Genomic DNA, 23,284 nt, shown 5'->3' with positions numbered 1-23,284 from the left:
AAATGAATCAACTATACACACACAGGCCTCTTAACCAAACACACCTATAGGAATACAGGCTCTTTAAGGGATGGAGCAGATCTCATACAATGTCATATAATATGTAGCAAAATATATTGTATGGGGAAAAAGGAGTGACTCAGTAACTGTAAGTTCACCAAGAAAATCTGATTTAAAATATTTATCACAGATACTTTTCAGAGACAGTTGTCATATTTAGACTACCACAGTCTCAACTTCAAAACACCATTAAAAGTTCACTGAAATAACATAATATCTTTTATTCATTAACATTGTAAGTTTATAGGTGAAAGTAAACCCATCCATTTAAAATTATTTCATTTAATGTGTTTTTTTTTTTTCAAAAGGATTTGGGTGAATTTGGGCTAACTTGTGTCTACTTTAGATTGAGTAGGAAATATGGGGCTAGATATGAATCAACTACAATCAATAATGAAAAATTATGAAGCAGTAACCATGTTTTCACTCATAAAAACACCACACAATTACTAAGTTGCAAGTTAAAGTCTTTTGTTCACTTCATCCCACCTGAAGAAAGACTGGGGTTAGGATGAGCCACTCCTTTCTCCAGATCCCTTCTTGCCACATCGGATTGCCTTATTAAAGCAACAGGCTCTCTCTTCTCCGGGGAGCTAATAAAATAACCAAATGACGGCTACAAAATAATTAGACATGAATTAATTTTCCTTATTTTTCAACTGCTTGGATAAATTCTGAACTATTTTATTTAATATTGGTAACACAGTTAAATGACTGACTTTCTTCCCTCTTAATCTCAAATAATTAGAGATAAACTTTAAAAGTCCAGATAAAGCCTTTTACTTCCTTCATACCAGTTAGCATTTAGACATTAGCACAAATATAAGCTAATCTTACTAAAAAATCCAGATTAAAACAACACAGAAATGAAACTATTCCTTCAATAATCATCGTCAGCAGTCACTATGTGTCAGGCGCTATTCCAATCATCAGAGACAGATCAAAGACGGAAGAAAGATCAAAATTCCTGCCTCCTACAACTTACAGTATGGGGCATTTTATTTTATACAATAAATACACCCTCAAAAATATGCATGAAGATGCATGAATAGGTATATTCCTGCTGACTTGCATGAGAGCTTCAGAAAGATCTACATTCAAAGAGCTGGTTCAAGGCCGCAGAATTCCCACTTGTCTCTCCTATGCTATTTTCGCATGATAGACCTAAAATGAGAATTCATTAAGTACACTCGGTTTCTGATTGGTCTTCACTTAGGAATTTCTTCCCTTGATCCAGTAACTTAAGTGCACATAAAATTTCATAACTAATAAAAATTCTGAAAAATAGATATATATTTTCCATAATCCAGTGCTTTTTCTGTTTAAGAAGAAATTCAGTTCTTCGTCAACTTCTCCCATAAGCTCAAAAATCCCAATCAATCCAGGCAGAAAAATCTACCTCTTACATATTATTTTCCTTCAAAACTCACTGCACAGACAAGATAGGACTGTGGTACAATTTCAAATTTGAGTTCTGTTAACTGTGATTTCTAGCACTACATCCATTATTTCTAAATCATACTCAGTCATGGTTTGGGTTTGGAAAGTCCCTCGCAGGTCGAGGCATTAAAGGTTTAGTCACCAGCCTTTAGGAGGCAGAGCCAGTGGAAGGAAGTCAGGTCACTGGGACAAGCCCTTAACAGAGACACTGGGATCCTGACCACGCCTGATTTCTTTGCTTCTGGACTGCCCTGAGGGGAGCAGTTTCCCCTGCCCTGACACACTGTGACACCACAGGGCCCCAAGCAACAGGGCCAAACCACCATGGGCTGAAACCGCTGAAACCATGAGCCAAAAATAAAACTTTGCTTCTAAATAAGCTGGTTATCTCAAGTTCTGTCACAGTGACAGAAAGCGAATACATACTCTTCATGAAATTCAATTTTAACACGAACACTCTCCAATTATCCTAATTCCCTATATGGAGTTTATGAACAAGTCCTTTGACTTCACCCTCGGAACAAATCTTGAGTCCTTACACTTTTCAGGTTTCTGTACATCATCCTATCCCCAGTCTTCATCACCTTTCTTCCCGCTTACTAAGCCTCTGCCTGCTTCTGTCCTCTGTGCTCCTCTGACTTTCCCCACCCAGGGCCCTGAAAAAGATGGTGGCATCTTGTTGCATCTGGAGACGGGTCCAGGCACCATGACAGAGTTGCTCCCTGCCTCCCAGCACTTCCTGCTAGTTAGTGCGAGACACAGCCCACTCCTCCAGGGCTGCTGGGCCTCATACCTGACCATCACCTGGCCTGCCTGCCAGCACTGGCCCCTCACAGGAGCTCGGCTGCCTTCACTATTCCACTCCTGTTCCCACCTCGGGCCCCACGTCACTGGTCTCCCTTTGTTGGGAACACTGGGTCTCCAGGTCTCTAAGCAGCTGCCTCTTTCACATCCTCTGGATGCCAGCTCACTGTCGTCCCCTCAGACGCCTCCTGAGCAGCACAGGTGACAGGCCGCCTTCTCCCCACTTACTCTTTGCAGCAATAATCACTTATGTTTAAAATTGTTTATATGTATTCCTTTTTATTAAATCAAAATACTTCTGCATTTGAAGGATCTTTTTAGACAGGTTTAAGAGTGGATCTTAAACGTCTTCCTGCCTGTTAACCACAAAGTGGTGGTGTCAAATACCAAGCATGGTGCTAAATGCTTTACATGCACGGCAAGCAACTTACATCTGTAAAGCACAGTCAGACTTTACAACTGCAGTCGGCTCTGAATGACTAAAAAGCTGTTTTCACCACCACTCTACCACACGCCTATTCTGCCTCAGCTTTAAAGTCACCATCCTAACACTCAAACTACAAAATATGGTTTGTCCCCACCAAACACATGTTCAGGCATCGTTGCAACGTAGGGGCTTTGAGGTGGTGGGGTCTCTCAGAGGCCTCTGGCTAGTGAGGGGTCTGCCCTCAGGAGGAACTAATGTAGCTCCTACAGAGTAGGCAGCCGCTGCAAAGGGAGTTTGACGCCCCTTTCCGATGGTCTGCTTTTCCACCATAAGCTGCTGCTGCACCAAGCCTTCACCAGAGGCTAACCAGCTGGAACCTCCCAGATGTGGACTTCCCAGACTCCAGAACTGTGAGCAAAGCACAGTTTTCCTTACACTTCATCCAGGCTTAGGTGATGTGATAAAGTGACACTGGGCTGCTCGCAGCATGTTTTGTACTTACTCTTTTCACACTATTTCCACCACCAAGGCAACCCAGAGCTTCAGATCTCTGAGCAAAGAACTCTCCTAATGACAGACGTATATAGCTGGCATCATCTCTGCCCAGATCTGAGGTGCTAAGTGATTTCCTCAACAGATTAAGACTAACTGTAGCAGCCCAGGATGTGTCCGCCAGTGCAGCTGATATATTCTGAGCATCTATGTTCTCTTCCTAGGAAGAAAGAAATTGTTTTCATTCTATTCCCCAGCAAGCCTTCTTTTTGTTCTTTTAATATGTGAAACTAAATAAAAACAACAAAAAATTAACTATGAAAACTTAAAAATAAATTTTTTAAAAAATTAGGGAAAAAAATTAAATTCAAGTATAAACAGTTACTAAAGTTAATGAAGTCCAAAAATAAGAGAAACTCTTTTTTGGGGGGCAGCGGTGTGGTATCAGGGATTGAACTCAGGTGCACTCAATCTCTGAGTCATATCCCTAGTCCTATTTATATTTTGTTTAGAGATAGGGTCTCACTGAGTTACCCAGTGCTTCACTGTTGCTGAGGCTGGCTTTGAACTTGCCATCCTCCTGACTCAGCCTCCTGATTCACTGGGATTACAGGTGTGTGCCACCTCACCCAGTGAGAAACTAATTTTTTAATGCTCCAGTTAAAATGTGCATTGCCTTAATATATTGCTTAATCAAACACTAATCATAACGAGTAAAAATTTTTAAAAAGCATACACCTTCACTAAAAAAACAAACAAAAAAAGAACAAGATTAAAAAGTACAGAAATATCCATGAAGGCATTTAAAGCAATAAGTGAATTAAAGGCATATTTTATTTATTAATCTTGTTCTGGTACTGGGGATTGAACACAGCGCCTCATGAATGCAAGGTACACACTGTACCACTAGGCTGCACTCCTGGGTCAAAGATTTATTTTGGTATGTCAGAGTTCTTCAATTAATAATTTAGAAGGAAAAAGCAGAAGCTGTCCTCACATAAGAAAAATAAATAATTCTATACTAATCTTTCAATAAATGAACATTTTGCCTATATAAATGCAAGAAAAAATTTAAACTTTAGTTTTCATAAGTAATTACAAACCTGTATAAATTGATGCTCTTTATTAAATTCTTCCTCATCTTGCGCAATCAAATTCAAGGCTTCAGCTTAAAAAAAGAAGTTTATATAATTACAAGTTTATATAATTACATTATGCTAGCAGAACAGTAAAACTAGCTGGTTAGGAAAAATAAAGTACTGAAGAAACACAATTTTTACAAGTATGTGAAAGTTTCCGTTCACAAAAGTTATGCATTTGTATCTATAAGTATGTAAATCTGTGGTTGTCAAACTTTGGCTAATGAACACAACACTACTATGATTATTCACTTACTAATTAGATCTGATTTGCTCAAAGGGACTTTACAATGCAATTTTTAAAAGATTCCAATTAAGCCAGGCATGATGGTACACTCCTACAGTCCCAGCTACTTGGAGATTGAGACAGGAGGAATGCTTGAGCCCAGGAGTTTGTGGCCAACCTGGGCAACATCCTACCCACAAAAAAGAGTTTACACATGCCTGTAATCCCAATGGCTCAGGAGGCTGAGGCAGAAGGATCACAAATACGAAGCTGGTCTCATCAACTCTGCAAGACCCTGTCTCAAAATAAAAAATAGAAAGGGCTCGGGATGTGGCTCAATGGTTAAGTGCCCTGTGTTCAATTCCTGATGCCAAAACAAAACAAAACCAAAAAAACCCCCAGAAAGTTTACAATTAATTTTAGTTTTGAAGAATTTAGCACACCTGAGTTTAGGTACTCACTACTCGTGAATATACACAGAATTTCATCTACTACCATCAGACTGACAAACCTCTCTATAAACTAGTCACAAAGATATCCAGGTAGGGTGTCAAAGCACTTGTGTGCCAAGGAACACACCAGTTTTATGAAGTCCTACATCCCAGGAAACCTCAGGGACAGGTGGACCCCTAATGTCCACCCTCAAAGTTCCCAAAGAGCACCTCTGCTCCATGGTAAAATGAATGTCAGCCCACTCACATAGGTGATCTCCACACCAAAAGTTACCAACTCAAATGCCTCAGAAACTGGGGGCCAATGAGCAAAGAAGGCCGGGAAGTATGTAATCCTGCTTAACACACATGACCCAGAAACCATTTTAAACACGCCACCAACTCAGCGCGGGTCAGGCTCTAGGCTCCTGTCTACAGTCCACTCTGGACCTCTGCCTGGCACTGCAGAGTTGTGCAGAAAGGAGCAGACTGGTCCAGGAAGCTGACATTCATAGACAGCATCAACTGGACTTCCACGGGGTCCAATTGCACCTGTCCCAGTCGCTAGTACTGGGAAGGCGGAAGGAGCGTGTGAGGCTGGGGTATTCATTTCCTTAGCTCTTTCACTGTTAGGCCCTGTGCCTGGCCACTCCACCCAAGAATACCTTCTACAGAAACTCTACAAGGCTCTCGTAACTGCTCTCTCCCTTTGCCTTCAGAGGCCTAGAGATGGTAATAGCTTCCGGCTGCTATAATCCCGGGACTTCACTTCCTGTGTTGGATTTGATTAACACTGACCATTCCTTAATAAGTAATGTCTTTGTTGAAGTCTCTCCTATTTCCAAGTTTCTACTGGCCTTAAATAATATATTTTCCTATGTAAGATATGAAAAAAATACACAACAGTGAATCTCACCATCTACAAGACTGGGATCCTAATTAAAATAAGATATATTCCATACTTGTATAAATATATCAAAATAGATTCTACTGTCATGTATAACTAAAAATAACCAATTAAAAAAACAATATTCCCCGTAAACCAGAGGGAAATCATGTTTTCCAAAGTACTAGTCTTACCCTTAGCAAACAGACGGGAATTCTACTCTGGGGGTCTCAAACCTGGGAGGAGACGATGCACCTGTACAGACAGATTCCCATGAGAGGAATAATATCCTACACAATTACCATGATTTTTTAAAATGGATATATGTACCTTAGTGAGCCACAAAATAAAATGAGATTTGGAAACATCATGAAGTTCATTAATTAAAAAAAAAAAAAAAAAGGACGAAAAGAAGGGGCACAGTGAAGTCACAAGAACAGTCCACTCATGGCCTCAGAGAGCGCCTCCACTCCCCGGTGGTCATCAGGGACTAACTGGATGCACACTGCCCTTCTGGGAACCTGGACCATATTAGGAGTCTATGCCTCCAGTTGGGAAAAGCAGAGTGCCAAATGACACAGGGTCCCCACTGAAGGAACAGTGCCCTGCCACAGCAGCCTGGGCACAGCCACTGCTCACACAAACGCATTCTTCACCCAAGGGCATTCAACCCAGGACAAAAGCCGCCAAAATCACATGCAAAACAGCACGATCCACATAAAAATGTCCCGTGAGAGTCCTATGGACCTAAGACTCAAATAATCTAAACCCATGGTCATTCAAGTCAGAGTTGAGCCACCCAACTCCAGCAGCCAGGATGGGGAGGAGGAAACAGTCCCTGAAGGTGACCCAGAAGAAAGTTCATTTACTTAAGGGCCACATGGTTTTTCCACCACTGGACAGACAGCTCAAAGACTTTTTATTCTTTGAACTGGAAGGGACTGTTCAGTGAAACCTCTGTGAGACCATTCTGTTACTTTAGTGCTCATCATCAGTCGCAGGTGTTAAGGAAGCAGAGCTTCATTTTCTTACAAGAATCCATGCCCACTCTTTGCCCTCTCGTTAGCCACCTGAAGCCTTCACTGGCTAGACTTTAAAGCAGCCCCTGTGCTTCCCCCAAAGGCAGCAGTAATGTAGAAAATCGAGGCCATGAGAGAAAGGGAAGGCAGATGGGGGGTGGGAGGCTCCTCTCTCTTGGGTAAATCCTCTGAAGAGAATCCATAAGTTAGCACATTTTATGAAGCTGAGCCCTGGATCCAACCTTTCTTGTTGAATATCGCCTTCTTTTACATTTAAGAAATGTCCCCCTCTTCCCAACTTGTCCCAACTCTACCACAAAATGATCTCTATGAAATCCTTTTGCTTACCCACTCATGCAAGCTATTCCTCCTCCAAACTTCAAAAGCATCTGGTTTGTGTGTGTTATGCTGCTGTGTTTTATATTTTAAATTGCCCTTCCTGGCTGACAGTTTCTCAAGGGCTGACAATGTACTATTTAACTGTATTGCTGCATCACTGGACATTTAGAAGCTTGGTATAAGCAGTAGTTAGAATAACTTGCTCCTCTGGTGCCTTCTGAGACCAAACTACCGAAAACAAGTCAGCTGTAGAGGCCACTGAGTGGCTATCCTCACATCAGCACTGAGAGCCACCCAGGCACCAGGGGTTGCAGTGGAGTGATGCCTTCACAGGACAAGGCTCGACGAGCACCTGCAGACTAGACCCACATATTTCCACCACTGGAGACGACGCTTCTCTTAATGCTTCCATCCTCGGAGGTTTCATTCATCTTTTCTGTCATTTTCATCACTTCCACTGCATTTCTTAAGTTTTAATCCAAAATGGACTGCCTTCGGTAACTGTGCATTTATCAGAACATTTCTTTTGCTCATAACAGAATTTTAAAAGTGACTGAGTAAGCCTAAAGTCCTTTTTGGCCCTACCACACCACAGGTCCTAAAAACAGAAGTAAGAGTGCTGGCTGGCCACTGTGCTTGCTGGAGAAGGTGGTGGAGACTGGCTAGCTCAAGCCTTTATTCCCATAAAAGTCAGTGAAGTGCTTCCACAGTACTGCTGTGTTTCAGAAGGGGTCTAATGTGATATGGCTAACCAGCATACAGAGTGATCTCAGGACACCCCCAGAAACAACGACACTGGCACCATAAAAGGGGATGTCAAATATACTTACCGCCAGATCTGAAGTCTTCATTCATCTCATCAGTTAGAGCAATGTTTACATCCTGTTCGTTATTAAAAGATGTGTAATAGGCAAGGTCAGTGACCCACCTGCCCTCCTCATTTTGATAGATCACACTCTGTAGGAGATCCGGTTCTAAAAAACAAATTCCACACAGCACGTGCAGCAACTGCAATGGTGACTCCATCTCGAGTAAGGCACCCAGCTGACGACTGTAGTCACAGGGTGCTGATGTCTGCCCGACTGTCAGAAAGAGAACGCCCACCGCCCTCACAGGGCAGCCAGCCTCACTCACAAGGGTCCACAGTGGAAAGTGAGGGTAAAGGAAAAGGCGATTAGGACCTCTACAGGCACACCTGCAGAAGAGTTCTGCTCCCAGATATTAATTCTGAGAAAAATCCTCTAATATTAGCATATTTAAACACCTTTAAAATCCATCAAACATTTAAATACTTCATATGAAAGACTGGCAAGTGCCACAAAGAAACTTAACCTATTAAAAATGTGTAGGGTTGGGGTTGTGCTCAGTGGTAGAGCGCTTGCCTGACACATGTTTGGGTTTGATCCTTAGCACCACATAAAAACAAATAAATAAAATAAAGGTATTGTGTCCATCTACAACTAAAAAAAAATTTTTTTAAATGTGTAAACATCTTACATGTTTAATTCTATTTAAAAAGATAAAGGAGTCCACTTACGTTCTTCATTCTTTTCAACTGACTCGTAACATTCACAGGTTCTCCTGTCACAAGTTGGTGACCAAAGAATATCAGTGGAACTAATTCCGTTGTCACTCATGGGCTTCAAAGAGGCTATGCAAACATCTGTCTGAACAGACACAGTAGCAGTCTCTGTGTCTGAGCATCCATCCGTGTGCAACCCTGCTTCTGAATCTGATGCCTCCTGCTTATCTTGATGAGGAGCCTCTGTCCGCTGTGCCACAGAGTCAGTCAGATCAGAACCACTGTTACCAGCATCCGTGTCAGGAAAACAAACAGGGATAGTGCTGACAGTCTTCACCAGAACATCCTCCCTTGCACTTTCCTTCAAAAATCAGGGACAGAACAAAGTTTTACAGAACTAATTTTAATATATTATAGGAAAAATTATATCTTAGATATAAACTGTGTTATATGAAAGAACAGGTTATACAGTATTCACTATATTCTAGACTATATATGAACCACTGTTAAGCAATTTACCAAACCTAACTTTAAAAAGCAGCCATGAGCAACAACAGGTGTTGGCGAGGATGTGGGGAGAAAGGTACACTCATACATTGCTGGTGGGGCTGCAAATAAGTGAAGCCACTCTGGAAAGCAGTGTGGAGATTCCTTAGAAAACTTGGAATGGAACCACCATTTGACCCAGCTATCCCACTCCTCGGCCTATACCCAAAGGACTTAAAATCAGCATACTACAGAGATACAGCCACATCAATGTTCATAGCTGCTCAGTTCACAATAGCCAGATTGTGGAACCAACCTAGATGCCCTTCAATTGATGAATGGATATATATACAATGGAATATTACTCACCCATAAAGCATAATAAAATTATGGCATTTGCAGGCAAATGGATAAAATTGGAGAATATCATGCTAAGTGAGATAAGCCAATCTCAAAAAACCAAAGGACGAATGATATCGCTAATAAGTGGATGATGACACATAATGGGGGGTGGGAGGGGTTAGTGTTAGGGTTAGTTAGGGTTAGGGAGGGGGGCAAGAATGGAGGAAGGAAGGACTGTATAGAGGGAAAAGAGGGGTGGGAGGGGTGGGGGCAAAGGGAAAAAATAACAGAATGAATCAAACAACATTACCCTATGTAAATTAATGATTACACAAATGATATGCCTTTACGCCATGTACAAACAGAGAAACAACATGTATCCCATTTGTTTACAATAAAAAAAATAAATAAATAAATAAAAAGCAGCCATGGCGAAATAAACATCAACAGATTTAGAAGCCAAAAGTGGATACTTTTTGTTACATTATAAGACAATAAAACTGTAAATTTAACTTTCATAGTTACCAATAAGTCTCGACAAGAGTGGTTAAGTCCTATATGACTGATTTCATAAAATTAATATAAATAAAAGCCAATAAAAATACATGTTAATATCTTTTAATAGGACCAAAACATCAGATAACTATAAATGCCCCTGAGGAACCCAATAATAACTGTATCAGATATGGAAAATTAAGCCAGTGACTTAAAGTTATGCTCCCTGACACACTTTCCCCAGATGGCATTTATTCTTCTCTATAGTTACAATCATTGAAAAGAGGCTCAACTGTCTGCAATACTATTTTTAAATAGTCAGTTACCACCATGATCTCGAGTGCCAATCAAACTTGTAACAATAGTTCTTACTGTTATAACATGAGGTACAATAACAAAAACAGCCTAATCAGCAAAGTTACACATTAAAACAATAAAAATGGTAAAAAAAATTAATAATAAAAAATAAAACATGTTGAGTCTAGAATAAGACAGGTTCAAATCTTAGTGCTACCATTTATTAATTCAGTGAATTTACAACATTATTATACAAAATAAAGTTACATCTCTACCCTACATCAAAACAAATTCCAGATGACTTAAAGATTTAGATGTAAAAGTACAGGACAAAATACAGATGAACAGTTTTCTATTCACTCGTAGACAGCACTTTCTGACATAACATTCTAGTATCTTGAACGGTGTTTCCCTTAAAGATATATCCCAGAACCTGTAAGTCCTGACCTTATTTTGAAAAAAGGTCCCTGCAATGTAATTAACCTAAGGATGTTGAGAGGAGACCCCCCCCCGAATTTATCATAGGCCCTAAGTACAAAGACAAATGTTCTGATCAGAGAAATTAGAAGAAAACCTCAGATTCACAGAAGGCCAAGCAGACACAGGAAGAGTGAGGATGCTGTTCTAGGACAAGGAATGCCAAGAGCCACGGAGGGGCCAGGAGGACTCTGCTAGGCCCTCTGAAGGGAGCACTTCCCTGGTAACACCTTCATTTCAGACTTCTGGTCTCCAGAACTTTGAGGGGACACATTTCCACTGTTTGACAGCAAAATTCACAACCCTTGGGAACTAATACAAATATTAAAGCCTAAAATGTATAAATATCACTGTTTTTCCATATCACAGGGCCCTTATAAAATCAAGAAAATATGAATTCCCTGGGAAGGAAAAAACAACAATGACAAGGAAATGCCACTTAAAACTAGGTAACTATTTTTCATATATGACAACAGCAAAGTTTTTTTTTAAATATGGAAAACTAGCTTTCTCACCCATGAAACAAAATAATCCTGACTAGGTAATACAGTTGTGATTTCCAGTTTCTGGATCTGTAAGTAAGGAAAACAGAAGTCACCAGCAAAATGACAAACAAGAGTTTGTATTAGTACAACACTAACAAGACAGTATGGTACTGGATCTGCAAGAGAGGTGAGACCACAGACAAGACTGCTGCCTCCAAAACTGGAGAACCTGACAGGCAGACAGAAATACACACTGCAGCATCAAGTCTGAGCAAAAGCCCCCCAGCAATGAAGAGCTGGGCAGGACACCTGAACTGCAGCTGAACTCTGCAGGCTCAATATGGACAAGCCTCGGAGGTTGTAAAAACTCCAAGGGGACCCTGTCACAGGCGGATCCCCACATTTTCAGAGTTTTACCTCTAGCAGCTCAACTAGGTTCTCATGGCAAATACTGGAGAAAAATCCCTCAGGCTTCCAGCAAGAAATGAAGAGGAATCATTTCTGTTTTGTTTTCTTTTTCTCTTTCTTTTTTTAATATGCCAGAGCACTCTTCCTATTAACACAGTTGGCCCTCGGGAAAACCAGTTAATCAGAACCTAACCTGCTACAGTTTAATCAGAGCCTAACTAACCTTGGAGAAGGGAAACACCCAATTCTACCTCCCTCTAGTCATCTTGTTCAGAATGAGGCAGAGGAAGATAATTGAGCATCACCTGTGAAATCCACAGCCCAAAGGTATAGGCTCTCTAAAACACAAGACCTTATCTAGAATTATGGAACACTCCTGTCCCCAACACCTACAAACAGCAGCTCTTTTTGATACATCATGCCCAGCTACCAAGAAAAAAAACCTAAAAGGCAAGAAACACAGTTTGAAGGGAAAGAAAACCAGAAGCAGACAAAACAGGATGATGGAATTACCACCAAAAATTTAAACAATTATGATTAATGTGCCAAGGGCTGCCATGGATAAAGTGGAGAGAATTTCCAAGTTGATCTCTACCTTCGGTGTAATCCCAATTTGGGGATGACAAGATGATTCTAACATTCACATGGAAAAGCAAAAAGAACCAGAATGGTCAACACAGTATTAAGGATAAGAATAAAATGTGAAGACTGACACTACCAACTTCAGGACTCACTATAAAACCACGATAATAAAAGAGTGGTACAGGTCGAAGATCAGATCACACATCAATTCAACAGACCAGAGGGCCCAGAAGGAGACCCACGAGATATCACCAACTGACCTCTAACAAGTGAGCACAGACAATACAATGGAGCAAAATGCCTTTTCAACCTAAGTGTTCATCAAAAGATGAACAGATTTTTTTAAATATGCATATATTCCAAATGCAATACTACTCAGCCTTTAAAACAGGAAATTCTTTCATTTATGAAAACATGGATAAAACTGGGAGACAGTATGCTAAGTGAAGCCAGACACAGAAAAAAAACACTGCATGATCTCACTTACATGTGAACTCTAACAAGCTCAAACTTTAAGAGCAAACAGTAGAGTGATGTGTACCAGGGGCAGGGGAACATGGCAGAAGGAGATGGTGTGGAGCCATTGGTCCAAGGTGCAAGCTTTCAGTTAGACAAGAAGAATAAATTGTGAGATCTTGTATACAACAGAATAACTATGTTCAATAATATGTATGTTATTACTAACAATATTATATTGGTAAAAAGCTAATATAACCTACATTTCAAAATAACCAAAAAAGTAAACTTCAAATGTTTCATCACAAAAAGGAAAAATGAGGTAATGGATATATTAACTAACTTAATTTCATCATTCCATATTATATACAGATATGAAGCTAGACACAATGGCACAAGCCAGTAATCCCAACTGCTAGAGAGACTGAGACAGGAGGATCAAGTTCAAAGACAGCCTCAGCAACTTAGGCAAGACCCTGTTTCAGAGTAAAAATTTAAAAGAGCTGAGAGAGTAGCTCAATGCTACAGCACCCTTGGATTAATCCCCAGTACTGACAAAGCAAAATAAAACAAAAAAAACCATATATCAAAGCATCAGTGTCCCATAAATGGATACAATTACAAGTTGTCAATTAATATTTTTAGAACTTTTAAAATGAAAGTTTATTTTTAAAAAAATATATACACATGACACATAAGCACATGAAAAGATGCTCCTAAGGAAACGCAAATCAAAACAATGAGATATCATTACAAACTTATAAGAATAGCCAAGCTCCCAAACACTGACACCACAAAATGCTGACGTGTGGAGCAACAGGAACTCTAATTCCCCGCTGGTGGGAGTGCAGCACCCAGAAGAGAGAAAGAGCAGTGGGGCCACATGGCATCGCACCTCCAGGACCATTAGTATGAAACAGACACAGAAGATAGCAGACGCAAGAGACGAAGGTAGCACTCGCGCGGGCTGACAGGCAGGACAGAGCAGCAAAAACAAGAGTGGGCGATAAATCAGACATGGTAATAAATCCTTGATCCTGAAGAGAGTCAAGGGACTACACAGGAAGGAGCAAGGCTGAGACAGGCCAGAGGACACTCTGACGGGGCACAGGTCTTTTGGACTCCACCTCCCTCACAATGACAACCCCATCGCCTGCTGCTTTGATGCACTCTAAGGGTTAACATGAGGAGAAATGACCGCCTCTTTCCATATGTAAGCAAACACACTCCCTCTACAGTAAAAACCACTGCATAATCCTGAGGCACACACGTTACTAAAGAGGAGACAAAGAACAGGCAAGAGTCACAAGTAGAGATCCTGTTCCAAGCACAGAAGAAAAGGGGTGCCACTAACCAACAGGAAAAGCTAAAATAATGAAACAAATATGCTGAGTGAGGTAAAAGATGATCAGTTTGCTCTTTTTTTTTTTTTTTTTTTTTTAGTTGTAGATGGACAGAATGCCTTTATTTGTTTATTTTTATGCAGTGCTGAGGATCAAACCCAGCACCTCCCACATGCCAAGCAAGTGCTCTGCCACTGAGCCCCAGCCCCAGCCACAATCAGTTTGCTTTTTATTTAATGATTACTTATTGGGCTAAGGAACTTTGCAAAGAATCACCTAAAGGCAAGTTAGTAAATGTTTAAATACAAGAATATGTATATAATTGTATATTTACATAATCTTAGTGATACAGATACCTACACACACAACAGATGCCAACATTATCAATAGTGATTCTGATACTTTATCTTTTTCAAAAGTCAACAATAATTGTTTATTTTTAAAAAAACGTAGTATTGCACAAACACAAAAGATTCCTTATTGTTTTCCATATGAATGAAAATAAATATATAAACTTACTCTGCTATGATCTGGAACCATACCCTTGAAACTTTCTGCCCTTTCCTTCTCACTTTTCCAAGAACTAGAGGAAAACAGTAACAAACCATCTACATATCTTCTGCTATCTCCAGTATCTCCACAGTCACCTGAAAGAAAGAAAAAAGATCACAAAGCAATGTCAAAGTTTTAGTACTCTATTATAACTGCTTCTTGCCAGTCCAATTATTTTATGTGAAACTAATACTTAGCATTCATGTGACAAGATTAGCAAACTACAAGCAAGAGAAAATAGGCATTGAAAGGCAATAAACATGACAAGCTGCCATGCAGAGAATCAGTTTCAAATTCTCAAATGTCTCAATATAATCATTCATAACAGTCAATTCAAGACATATGTACTATGGTATTTCTAACAGACCAACTTAACTAAGTATTATTTTTATTACTTCAGTGTCTCTGTAACAAGTAACTATGTCAAAAATAAAATAAGAAAACAATCTCAAATGTAACAACATATAATACAAAATTACTCAGAAGCAAATTTTAACCTAGGAGGTGAATGATCCATTGAGGTATTATAAAAGCTCTTTTGAAAAGTTTTAGACTATCCAATGATTTGAGGGGATAGATAAGTATATGATAAATCAAAACAGAGCAATGAATTTTATTTTAAGGTAGTCAACACAAAATTTAAGAACAAAAGAATCATATTTCAACACTTACTGGTTCCAGGTAAGCAGACAACATGACCTTCCTTGGACTCTCCATGAGTGGTTTCAGAACTTCCTGAAGAGCGTGAGCCACAGGAAATTGGAGAGCTGTTATTTCCAGACTGACACTTGGAGTTGAAGCTACTGTTTTCATTTGCCTGTTGAAAGAATATCTGAGCTATGTGTATTTTTTTTAATTAAAATTAAACATCTTGAGGAGGAAAACATGGAGAGCACAGGAGGTATGCTTTACTGAGGGATGCCAGGTAACAAACGTAGAAGCAATAGAAAAATCACCATCCCGACCAATGTGGCACTTGCTTCTAAGAGGCTTTAGCAGTGGAACTAAACTCAGTTCATCAAGAGCTTCTGGGGACAGGATGTTGACAAGACCTTGAAGTGTCACTCTAGAGATGACTTAATAGCAAAAGGTTAAGGTAACTTCACCAGGAGACATCTGGCCACCATCAGCTTAGCCAAAACTATCAAACAGCAACATCGTTTGGGACAAAAAGACATGTCTCCTCATGTGAAGCAATGAGAAAAAACAGTGTGAGCTGTCACAAAAAATATTCCATCTGAATGCTTATCAAAATGCTTGATCTAATCTACTAAGGAGGGAAAAAGAGGAAGCAAATCTATCATTCTGGAAAAAAAAAAAGGAGCCTAGGAAATGTTCATGAAATAATTTCAAATTAAAAGAGAACAAAGAAAAATGACAACCACAAGCAAATATAATCTCTCAGCGATTCTCAATCAGAACCAATGAAGAATGAGCTGGGGACAACAGGAGCAAATCTGTATAAGGACAGAACACTGATCTACATTTCTATATCAAAATAAGTAATTAAACTGTGTTTATACAGGAAAAACATTCTTATTCACAGGAGATAAATGCTGAAGTATTGGAGTGAAATGTCATAAGGAGAAAGTACTGACGGAGGGAGAAAGAAATGCAAGGGTGACAGATGTCAGCAACTGGTAACACACACAGAGGGAGCACACATGGCCACTCAGCTACCCTCTCATCATTTTCTGTTGGTGAGAGCAAAGGAAGAGGAAGTAGGAAAAAAACAGACACTGCTCATCAATTTGTAACAGGGAAAAAGAAAGAGTTCAAGAAAACCAAAGGCTTAAATTTAATCTTAGTATCCAATGAGACCAAGAGTAATTTTTAATGTCCAATTTCTGAAAAATCATCGAGACCAAAACATACCTGACTAGGATCACTTGAAGGTAACTTAAAATCCTTTTCTGGAGAGTCCTGTCCTCCTAAATCTTCATATATCATTCCCGGAATTGCCAGCTGTTCAAAGTAAGCCTCCAAATGATCATCGTAAAACTCTTCATCATTAATGTCATCATCTATTGATGAAATGGAGCAAAACAGAATGTGCTTTAGAGTAGAAACTGAACTACATGTAACTTTTAACTAAAAAGGTTGATAAAACAAATACATCAGTGGTATGATTTTCTTTTTACATTTGGTGTGAGACAATGTATAATTTCAATCAGTTATTAAGTAATTTACGAATACTTTTTAAAATACAATATTTAACCTCCTTGAAAGGAAAGGATAAAAACAGATCCTGCCATATTATAGAAAAGTTAGGATAAATATGGCATCACAAATCAGTGGGAAAAGAGTAGACTATTCAGAAAACAGTGCAGCAAATGATGAATACTGCCAACACAGGCCGGATAAGCCCACTGCAGAAGTGAAGAGGTAGATGTGAATGCAGGGGTTTTCAGTGACGTGATGTCAGTCTGGCAAAAAGGTTAAGACAGACAGTACCTCTCAGTCATGATACAAGGCGGCACTGCCTCTTCGGTGGATGTTTTGTTTTGTTTTGCAGTACTGGAGTTTGAACTCAGGGGTGCTCTACCTCTGAGCTACATCCCCAGTCACCCCCCTCTTTTTTTGTCTTTTTTGCAGTGCTGGGGATTAAACCCAGGGCCTTGTGCATGCAAGGCAAGTACTCTACCAACTGAGCTACATCCCTAGCCCCCCAGCCCTTTTCACTTTATTTTTTATCTGGAGACAGGGTTGCACCAAGTTGCCCAGGCTGAGTCTCCTGCCTCAGCCTCCCAAGTCGCTGGGATTACAGATGACAGATGTGCATCACCACTCCTGGCTAGAGGTTAATTCTGCAACCAACATGAACACTTATAACTTCTGACTAAGCAATTTCCTCTCTAAGCAGGAAGCCTACTAAAAGAACCAAAGATCTTATAGAGGGAAAAGAGGGGTGGGAGGGGTATGGGGGGAAGGGAAAAAATAACAGAATGAATCAAACAACATTACCCTATGTAAATTTATGATCACACAAATGGTATGCCTTTACGCCATGTACAAACAGAGAAACAACATGTATCCCATTTGTTTACAATAAAAATTAAAAAAAAAAAAAAAAAAAAAAACCAAAGACTGATAAATTCCTATCAGTAAGTCCTTTATTCCCAATTCTACAGCCCAAAACAGTGTGAAAACTCGGTATGCAGTCAACTCTGCCCTGAACTGTGTGATGCACTTATCCCACTCAGCTCATGGGCCTGCCTTTCTATGGGTGCTGTAAACCTGCCACACAAAACCACTGCCTATTCCCTCCCGTGGTTTGTGTGTCCTAGGGCAGAACCTTTGCTAAAGATGCTGCTCCTTCCTGAAACAGACTTTTCCTCCAAAGCCTCACCCGGGCCCATCCTTTTCCAGGGAGCTTCCTCAGTCAGAATTAACTCATCACCCCCTGCGGTTCCCAAGCACATCTTCATACTGTTCAAGCAGACCTCATACAATCTGCAGTTTGGCTGGCTGTGCAACTGTTATTATGAGATCTCTCAGAGAGCAGAGGCTAAATATTTTATTGTTCCCCATTTTCTTAACACTGCGTTCTACAACAAGTGGCACCTTTAGTTAGATACTCTGTACCCTGATGTTGTTAAACTAAGGTATGAGGATAATATCAGGATTGAAATACACAAAATTTTAAAATCCTATCACTTCATGGAAGTGGCCACTGAGTGCCAGTAGGTAGGATAAAAAAGAAAAGAGTTAAATTCCCCCAAATTTGGCATAATAACAATTGCAACAGAGATGTGAAATAAAGTGGTGTGGCAAGGAAAGGACCAGGAAAACAAGTCACTCCAGAGTACCAGAAGAATCTTCCAAGCTTGTCAGTGACATAAGCTTCTCGTTTTCTAGTAAGATGGTATGGCTGAAGTCACTGTTTGGAGTCTTGTATTCAAACTGCTTTCCAGCATCAGGCACAACAATCTAAAAGAAAGAAAATGGTGCGTTAAGAGAGAAGCACATTCATTGCTCTAAAGAGCACAGTACAAGTCTACAACGTGCTCAGTATCTGAAAATCAAAACTTAGTTAAAGAAGAGCAGTTTCACATGTGTTGACAACTTTCCTTTCTGCCCCCACTCCACTCCCCACTCTGAATAAATCCAGAAAGACATTCTTAAAATTTAAGGTATCTACCAAATTGCTTGCACATGCTTAGAGAACCCACTAAGACAGTCGCTACACAAATGCACAACTAAATGTGAGCAACAGAGGCTCGCGATGACAGTGAAGGCCCGGAAAAGCTGGACACAGTAACCCTCACTGAAGCAACTGACCTCTGCACCTCAACAAAAGCACCACATAATCCCGAAGGGCACACAGCAGTTTACTACTCTAGGCCCAGAGCGAAAATTTTACACTCCCCTCTAAGATTCAATTTTATTTCACACTAAAATACATGTTAAAAGACTACCAGTCCAAGAATTAGAATGCAAAATGCATACTATTTTTTATATAAAAACATGGAGTCTTAATGTGATTTCACACTTACAGAGGACAGTACTAATGTAGTCTCATAAACACCTAAGGCACTGTATAGTATTCCTTATTACTTGAGCTAAACTCCCATTTTTGGCTGAAGCTAGACCAACTAGTTCTGCTGTACAATCAGAAGGTTCCTAGCCAATCTTAACTCACACACCTGTGAAACACACCTTTGCTTCCCTGTAACACTCCAGAAACTGAAAACACATAGAAATTTACCTTGTCTTCCTGATTATTCATCATCCATGATCGTAAACAAAAATCAACAGATGAGTCTGTGGAAGAATAAAAAACAAAAACTGAATAAACAAATTATCAACCAAATATCCAATATAGCTAAAAATAGCAATTTAATGAAATTTAATGAACTTGACGTTTTATCTTGAAACAGAAGCACTTTCAAACGACGGCACAGGGATCCACTGCTGGTCAGATTCAAGAAGTCAGGGTGGAGAGTCCCAGAGGCACACACGGGCCACAGAACATGAGTGTGCCTCTCGAGAGTGCAACACTGACTTCTGCTCTGTGGGGAGAGAGGAGAGAAAGAACAAGCCAAGTACACAAGTCCAACCAGGGGGGCAAACTACAGGCGACCAGCACTGCTCACTCCAACACGTACGGACACTGAGCCGAGGGAGCCGAGACGGGACACAGTCGTCTTCCTCACACCCCTGCTCAAGCAAAGCAACAGCCACACTAGAAGATGAGGAAGAACTGTCAGCTGTTACGGCACTGCGGTCACACAAGAAAGTATGCACACTGGAGAGGTACATGCGAAAATATGTAGAAATAAAATGATCTCTGGAATTTTGGAAAAAGGGAGGGAGTTGGAGGTGTATCTCAGAGGTGGAGCACTTGTCTACCATACACGAGGCCTGAACTTGGTCCCTAGCACCAGACGAAAGAGAGATGAAGCAAGCATGAAATTTTATTTCAAATGAAACTAAAGGAGAGGTATATGGGAGGGTTTTTAAAATACATGATCCACATATGTAAAATACGTAAAATATGTAAATATGTAAAATTCACCCTCTTAAGGTCTACAAGTCAGTGGTTTTTGGTATATTCACAAGACTATACAGCCATCATCACTTTAATTTCAGAATATTTTCTTCATTCCAAAAACACTAACCCTATTAGCAATCTCTCTCCATTCCCCTCTCCCAGTTCCTGACAACCATTAATCAATCTATTTTCTGTCTCCATGGATGTGCCTATGGATAAATGGAATCATATATTTTGCAGCCTTTTATGTCTGTCTTTTTTCAATTAGCATAATATTTTCAAGGTTCATCTATGTTATACTATGTATCAGTATTTTCATCTTTTTTATGGATGAGTAATACTCCATCATGTGAACACACTACAATTAGTTTATCCATTTACCACTGATAGATATTTGACTATTTCTGCTTTTAGGTTATTGTGAATAACACCGCTATGAACACTCATACTCAAGTTTTTGCGTAGGCATGTTTTTCCTTCTCTTGAGTATATGTTTAGGAGTGGAAGTGCTGGCTGGGTAATATGGTGTAATGTTTTAAGAAATTACCAAAATGTTTGCCAAAGTGGCTGCACTATCTTCCATTTCCACCAGCAATGTATGAGGACAGCATCTCCACATCTTCACCAATGCCAGCTATTTTCAGTCTTTTTCACATGTGAAGCAGTACTTCAAATCCTTTACCCATTGGTCTTTTATCGTTGAATTATTAAAGTTCTTTAGACATTCTGAAGAGTACTTCCTTTCCACATACTTGATTCACAAATATTTTCTCCCCTTCTTTGGTTGTTTTTTACTTTCTTTTTCTTTTTTAAATATTTTTTCAGTTGTAAATGGACACGATATCTTTGTTTATTCGTTTTTTTAACGTGGTGCTGAGGATGAAACCCAGTGCCTCACACATATGAGGCAAGTGCTCTACCACTGAGCCACAGCCCCAGTCCCATTTCTTTACTTTCTTGATAGTGTCTTTTGAAGCGTTACTTTTAAATTTTGATAAAGTCCAATTAATCTATCTTTCACTACTTGAGTATAAGTTAATTCTATTCCACTTTCACACGTTTGCCATTTTTCATTAAGAAAAACACAAACATCCATTAAGATTTTTTTTACTAAAACATGAATGCACATTCATTCACCAAGCTTATCTGATCAAGCAAGGCGTTTGGGTTTTGAACTACAGTTTAGAATTACATGATATTGCCATATGACCCCAAAGCATGCAGTTTTCAATTTCCAGTTTTGAAAAATGAAGAAGATAATGTAGACTATATAAAAGGAATCAGAAGGGCTGGGGACATAGCTCAGTATTGCAGCACAAGGCCCTGGGCTCAATGGGGGGCGGTGCAGAGCAGAAAAAGACAGTAGTAAAAACCTGTAACTTTTTTGTCCTAACAATTTTCCCCACATTTTTGTAGTTTCCCCCAACATCTAATTTGTTGACATTACCTCACCCCCACCCCAGAACTGGGAATTGAACACAGGGTTACTCTAAACTGAGCTACATCCTCAGCCCTTGATCATTTTTCTCTCGAGATGGGGATGCACTAAGTTGCTGAGGCTGGCCTTGACCTTGTTTTCCTCCTGCCTCACCTTTCCACACTGCTGGATGTGCACTACCATGCCTGGCTGGCAACAATTTTTTATATTTTTTTAATTTTTTAATTAAAAAAATATTTTTATTAGTTGTTGATGAACTTTTACTTATTTATTTGTATATGGTGCCAAGAATTGAACCCAGTTCCTCACACATGCTAGGCAAGTGCTCTACCACTGAGCCATAATCCCAGTCCGACAATTTTTTAAATGATTCACTTTAGAGTCTTTCTGAAGCATTTATCTTGACTTTCTTGGAAACAATTTCTTTTAGAGTTCATATTTCACCAATTACATAAAAATAAGTTTAAGAACAAAAATGACTTGATGAGAACAATTAATAGTTGGGACAAAATGTTAAAGGTGTGGTAAGAGCAGGCTCCTTGTCTTGAACATAAAGCATGTTGTGGTCATCTGACAGCATGTGGCATGTTGTGGTCATCTGACAGTATGGTTTCCAAAGGAAAAGAGGTTTCAGCTTAATCAGTGAAAACAGTTAGGAGAAGATCAGCAGAGAGGACTTTCCCTATGAAAGTGCTATAAACATGAGATGATTAAGCACAAAACAAACCAAAACATTTTTGGTTTATCACACAATAGCATAAGATAAATATACCAGTCCAAAGAAAGGGAAGTGAAAAAGGAAATTAAACTGTATGCACTAAGAAATAACTTCTAGGGGTTGGAGTCATGGCTCAGTGGTAGAGTGTTTGAGGCACTGGGTTCAATCCTTAGCACAACATAAAAATAAGTAAGTAATATCTACAACTAAATAAACATTAAAGAAAAAAAAGAATAACTTCTAATAGTTCAGTACCTTGTTCTTGCTCCAATGGTGAAACCCTGTCCAGAAGATCCTGAGAGGAAGCTAAAACTCTGGCCTCTTCCTCTTCTGCTCTTGGCATACCACTGTGAAAAGCTGACTGTTTCATGAGAGCATTGGACAAATGTGGACTTTCCATGTAGTTCTTTTTCCTGGAGATAGAACTTTTAATAGAGAACAGAATAAAGACAAAATGTTAGTCACTTTGGGTAAATCTATAAAATATGTATTCATCAGTTATGTATTTCAACTTTCAAAGAGAAAAAAATGGATACATAACAATGAAAAGAAACATCCAACTAGAACTGGGTCCAACTAGAACATGGAACTGGTAACATGGTTGTTACTTGACAGACTGAATCAACAGGCTGGGACCAGAAACCAGTCTAACAAAACCAAGGAGGTCCCATACTGCTACTCTGCCTCTCAGTGATAAAATGACATTTTTCTTCTTTCCCACATGAAATATTCCTGAAACTAATATGTTCGGAGTGTACTACAGGAATCAAGCAGAGACAAGCCAACAGAAAGGCCACCTGGGCTGCAACTAACAAGGCTACAGGGGCGGAGCTACACAAAAGTCCTTTGGAGAGAACATCATGATGCCAAGTGCCCCAGATGCTGGATGTGGAGCTATAGGTCTTGTGTGCCCAGCTGGAGTTCAG

General features: G+C 39.7%; 1 protein-coding gene across 1 annotated transcript in view; it reads right to left on the bottom strand.

The window, feature by feature from the left end:
- Positions 1-23,284, bottom strand: part of Cep192 (centrosomal protein 192) — a 94,545-nt gene that overhangs the window by 60,298 nt on the left and 10,963 nt on the right. Inside the window, exons 5-15 of the mRNA XM_047526411.1 lie at positions 22,614-22,783; positions 19,417-19,472; positions 18,518-18,638; positions 16,584-16,732; positions 15,381-15,525; positions 14,676-14,803; positions 8,801-9,146; positions 8,094-8,237; positions 4,327-4,391; positions 3,234-3,443; positions 550-676 (exon numbers count right to left, since the gene is read on the bottom strand). Coding sequence (XP_047382367.1) covers positions 550-676; positions 3,234-3,443; positions 4,327-4,391; positions 8,094-8,237; positions 8,801-9,146; positions 14,676-14,803; positions 15,381-15,525; positions 16,584-16,732; positions 18,518-18,638; positions 19,417-19,472; positions 22,614-22,783 — 1,661 coding nt within the window. The remainder of the gene's footprint in view (positions 1-549; positions 677-3,233; positions 3,444-4,326; positions 4,392-8,093; positions 8,238-8,800; positions 9,147-14,675; positions 14,804-15,380; positions 15,526-16,583; positions 16,733-18,517; positions 18,639-19,416; positions 19,473-22,613; positions 22,784-23,284) is intronic.

Source organism: Sciurus carolinensis, chromosome 15, assembly GCF_902686445.1.
Source record: "Sciurus carolinensis chromosome 15, mSciCar1.2, whole genome shotgun sequence".
Classification (NCBI taxonomy): domain Eukaryota; kingdom Metazoa; phylum Chordata; class Mammalia; order Rodentia; family Sciuridae; genus Sciurus; species Sciurus carolinensis.
The sequence above is the reverse complement of the archived record's forward strand: the minus strand, read 5'-3'. Positions and strand labels throughout refer to the sequence as shown.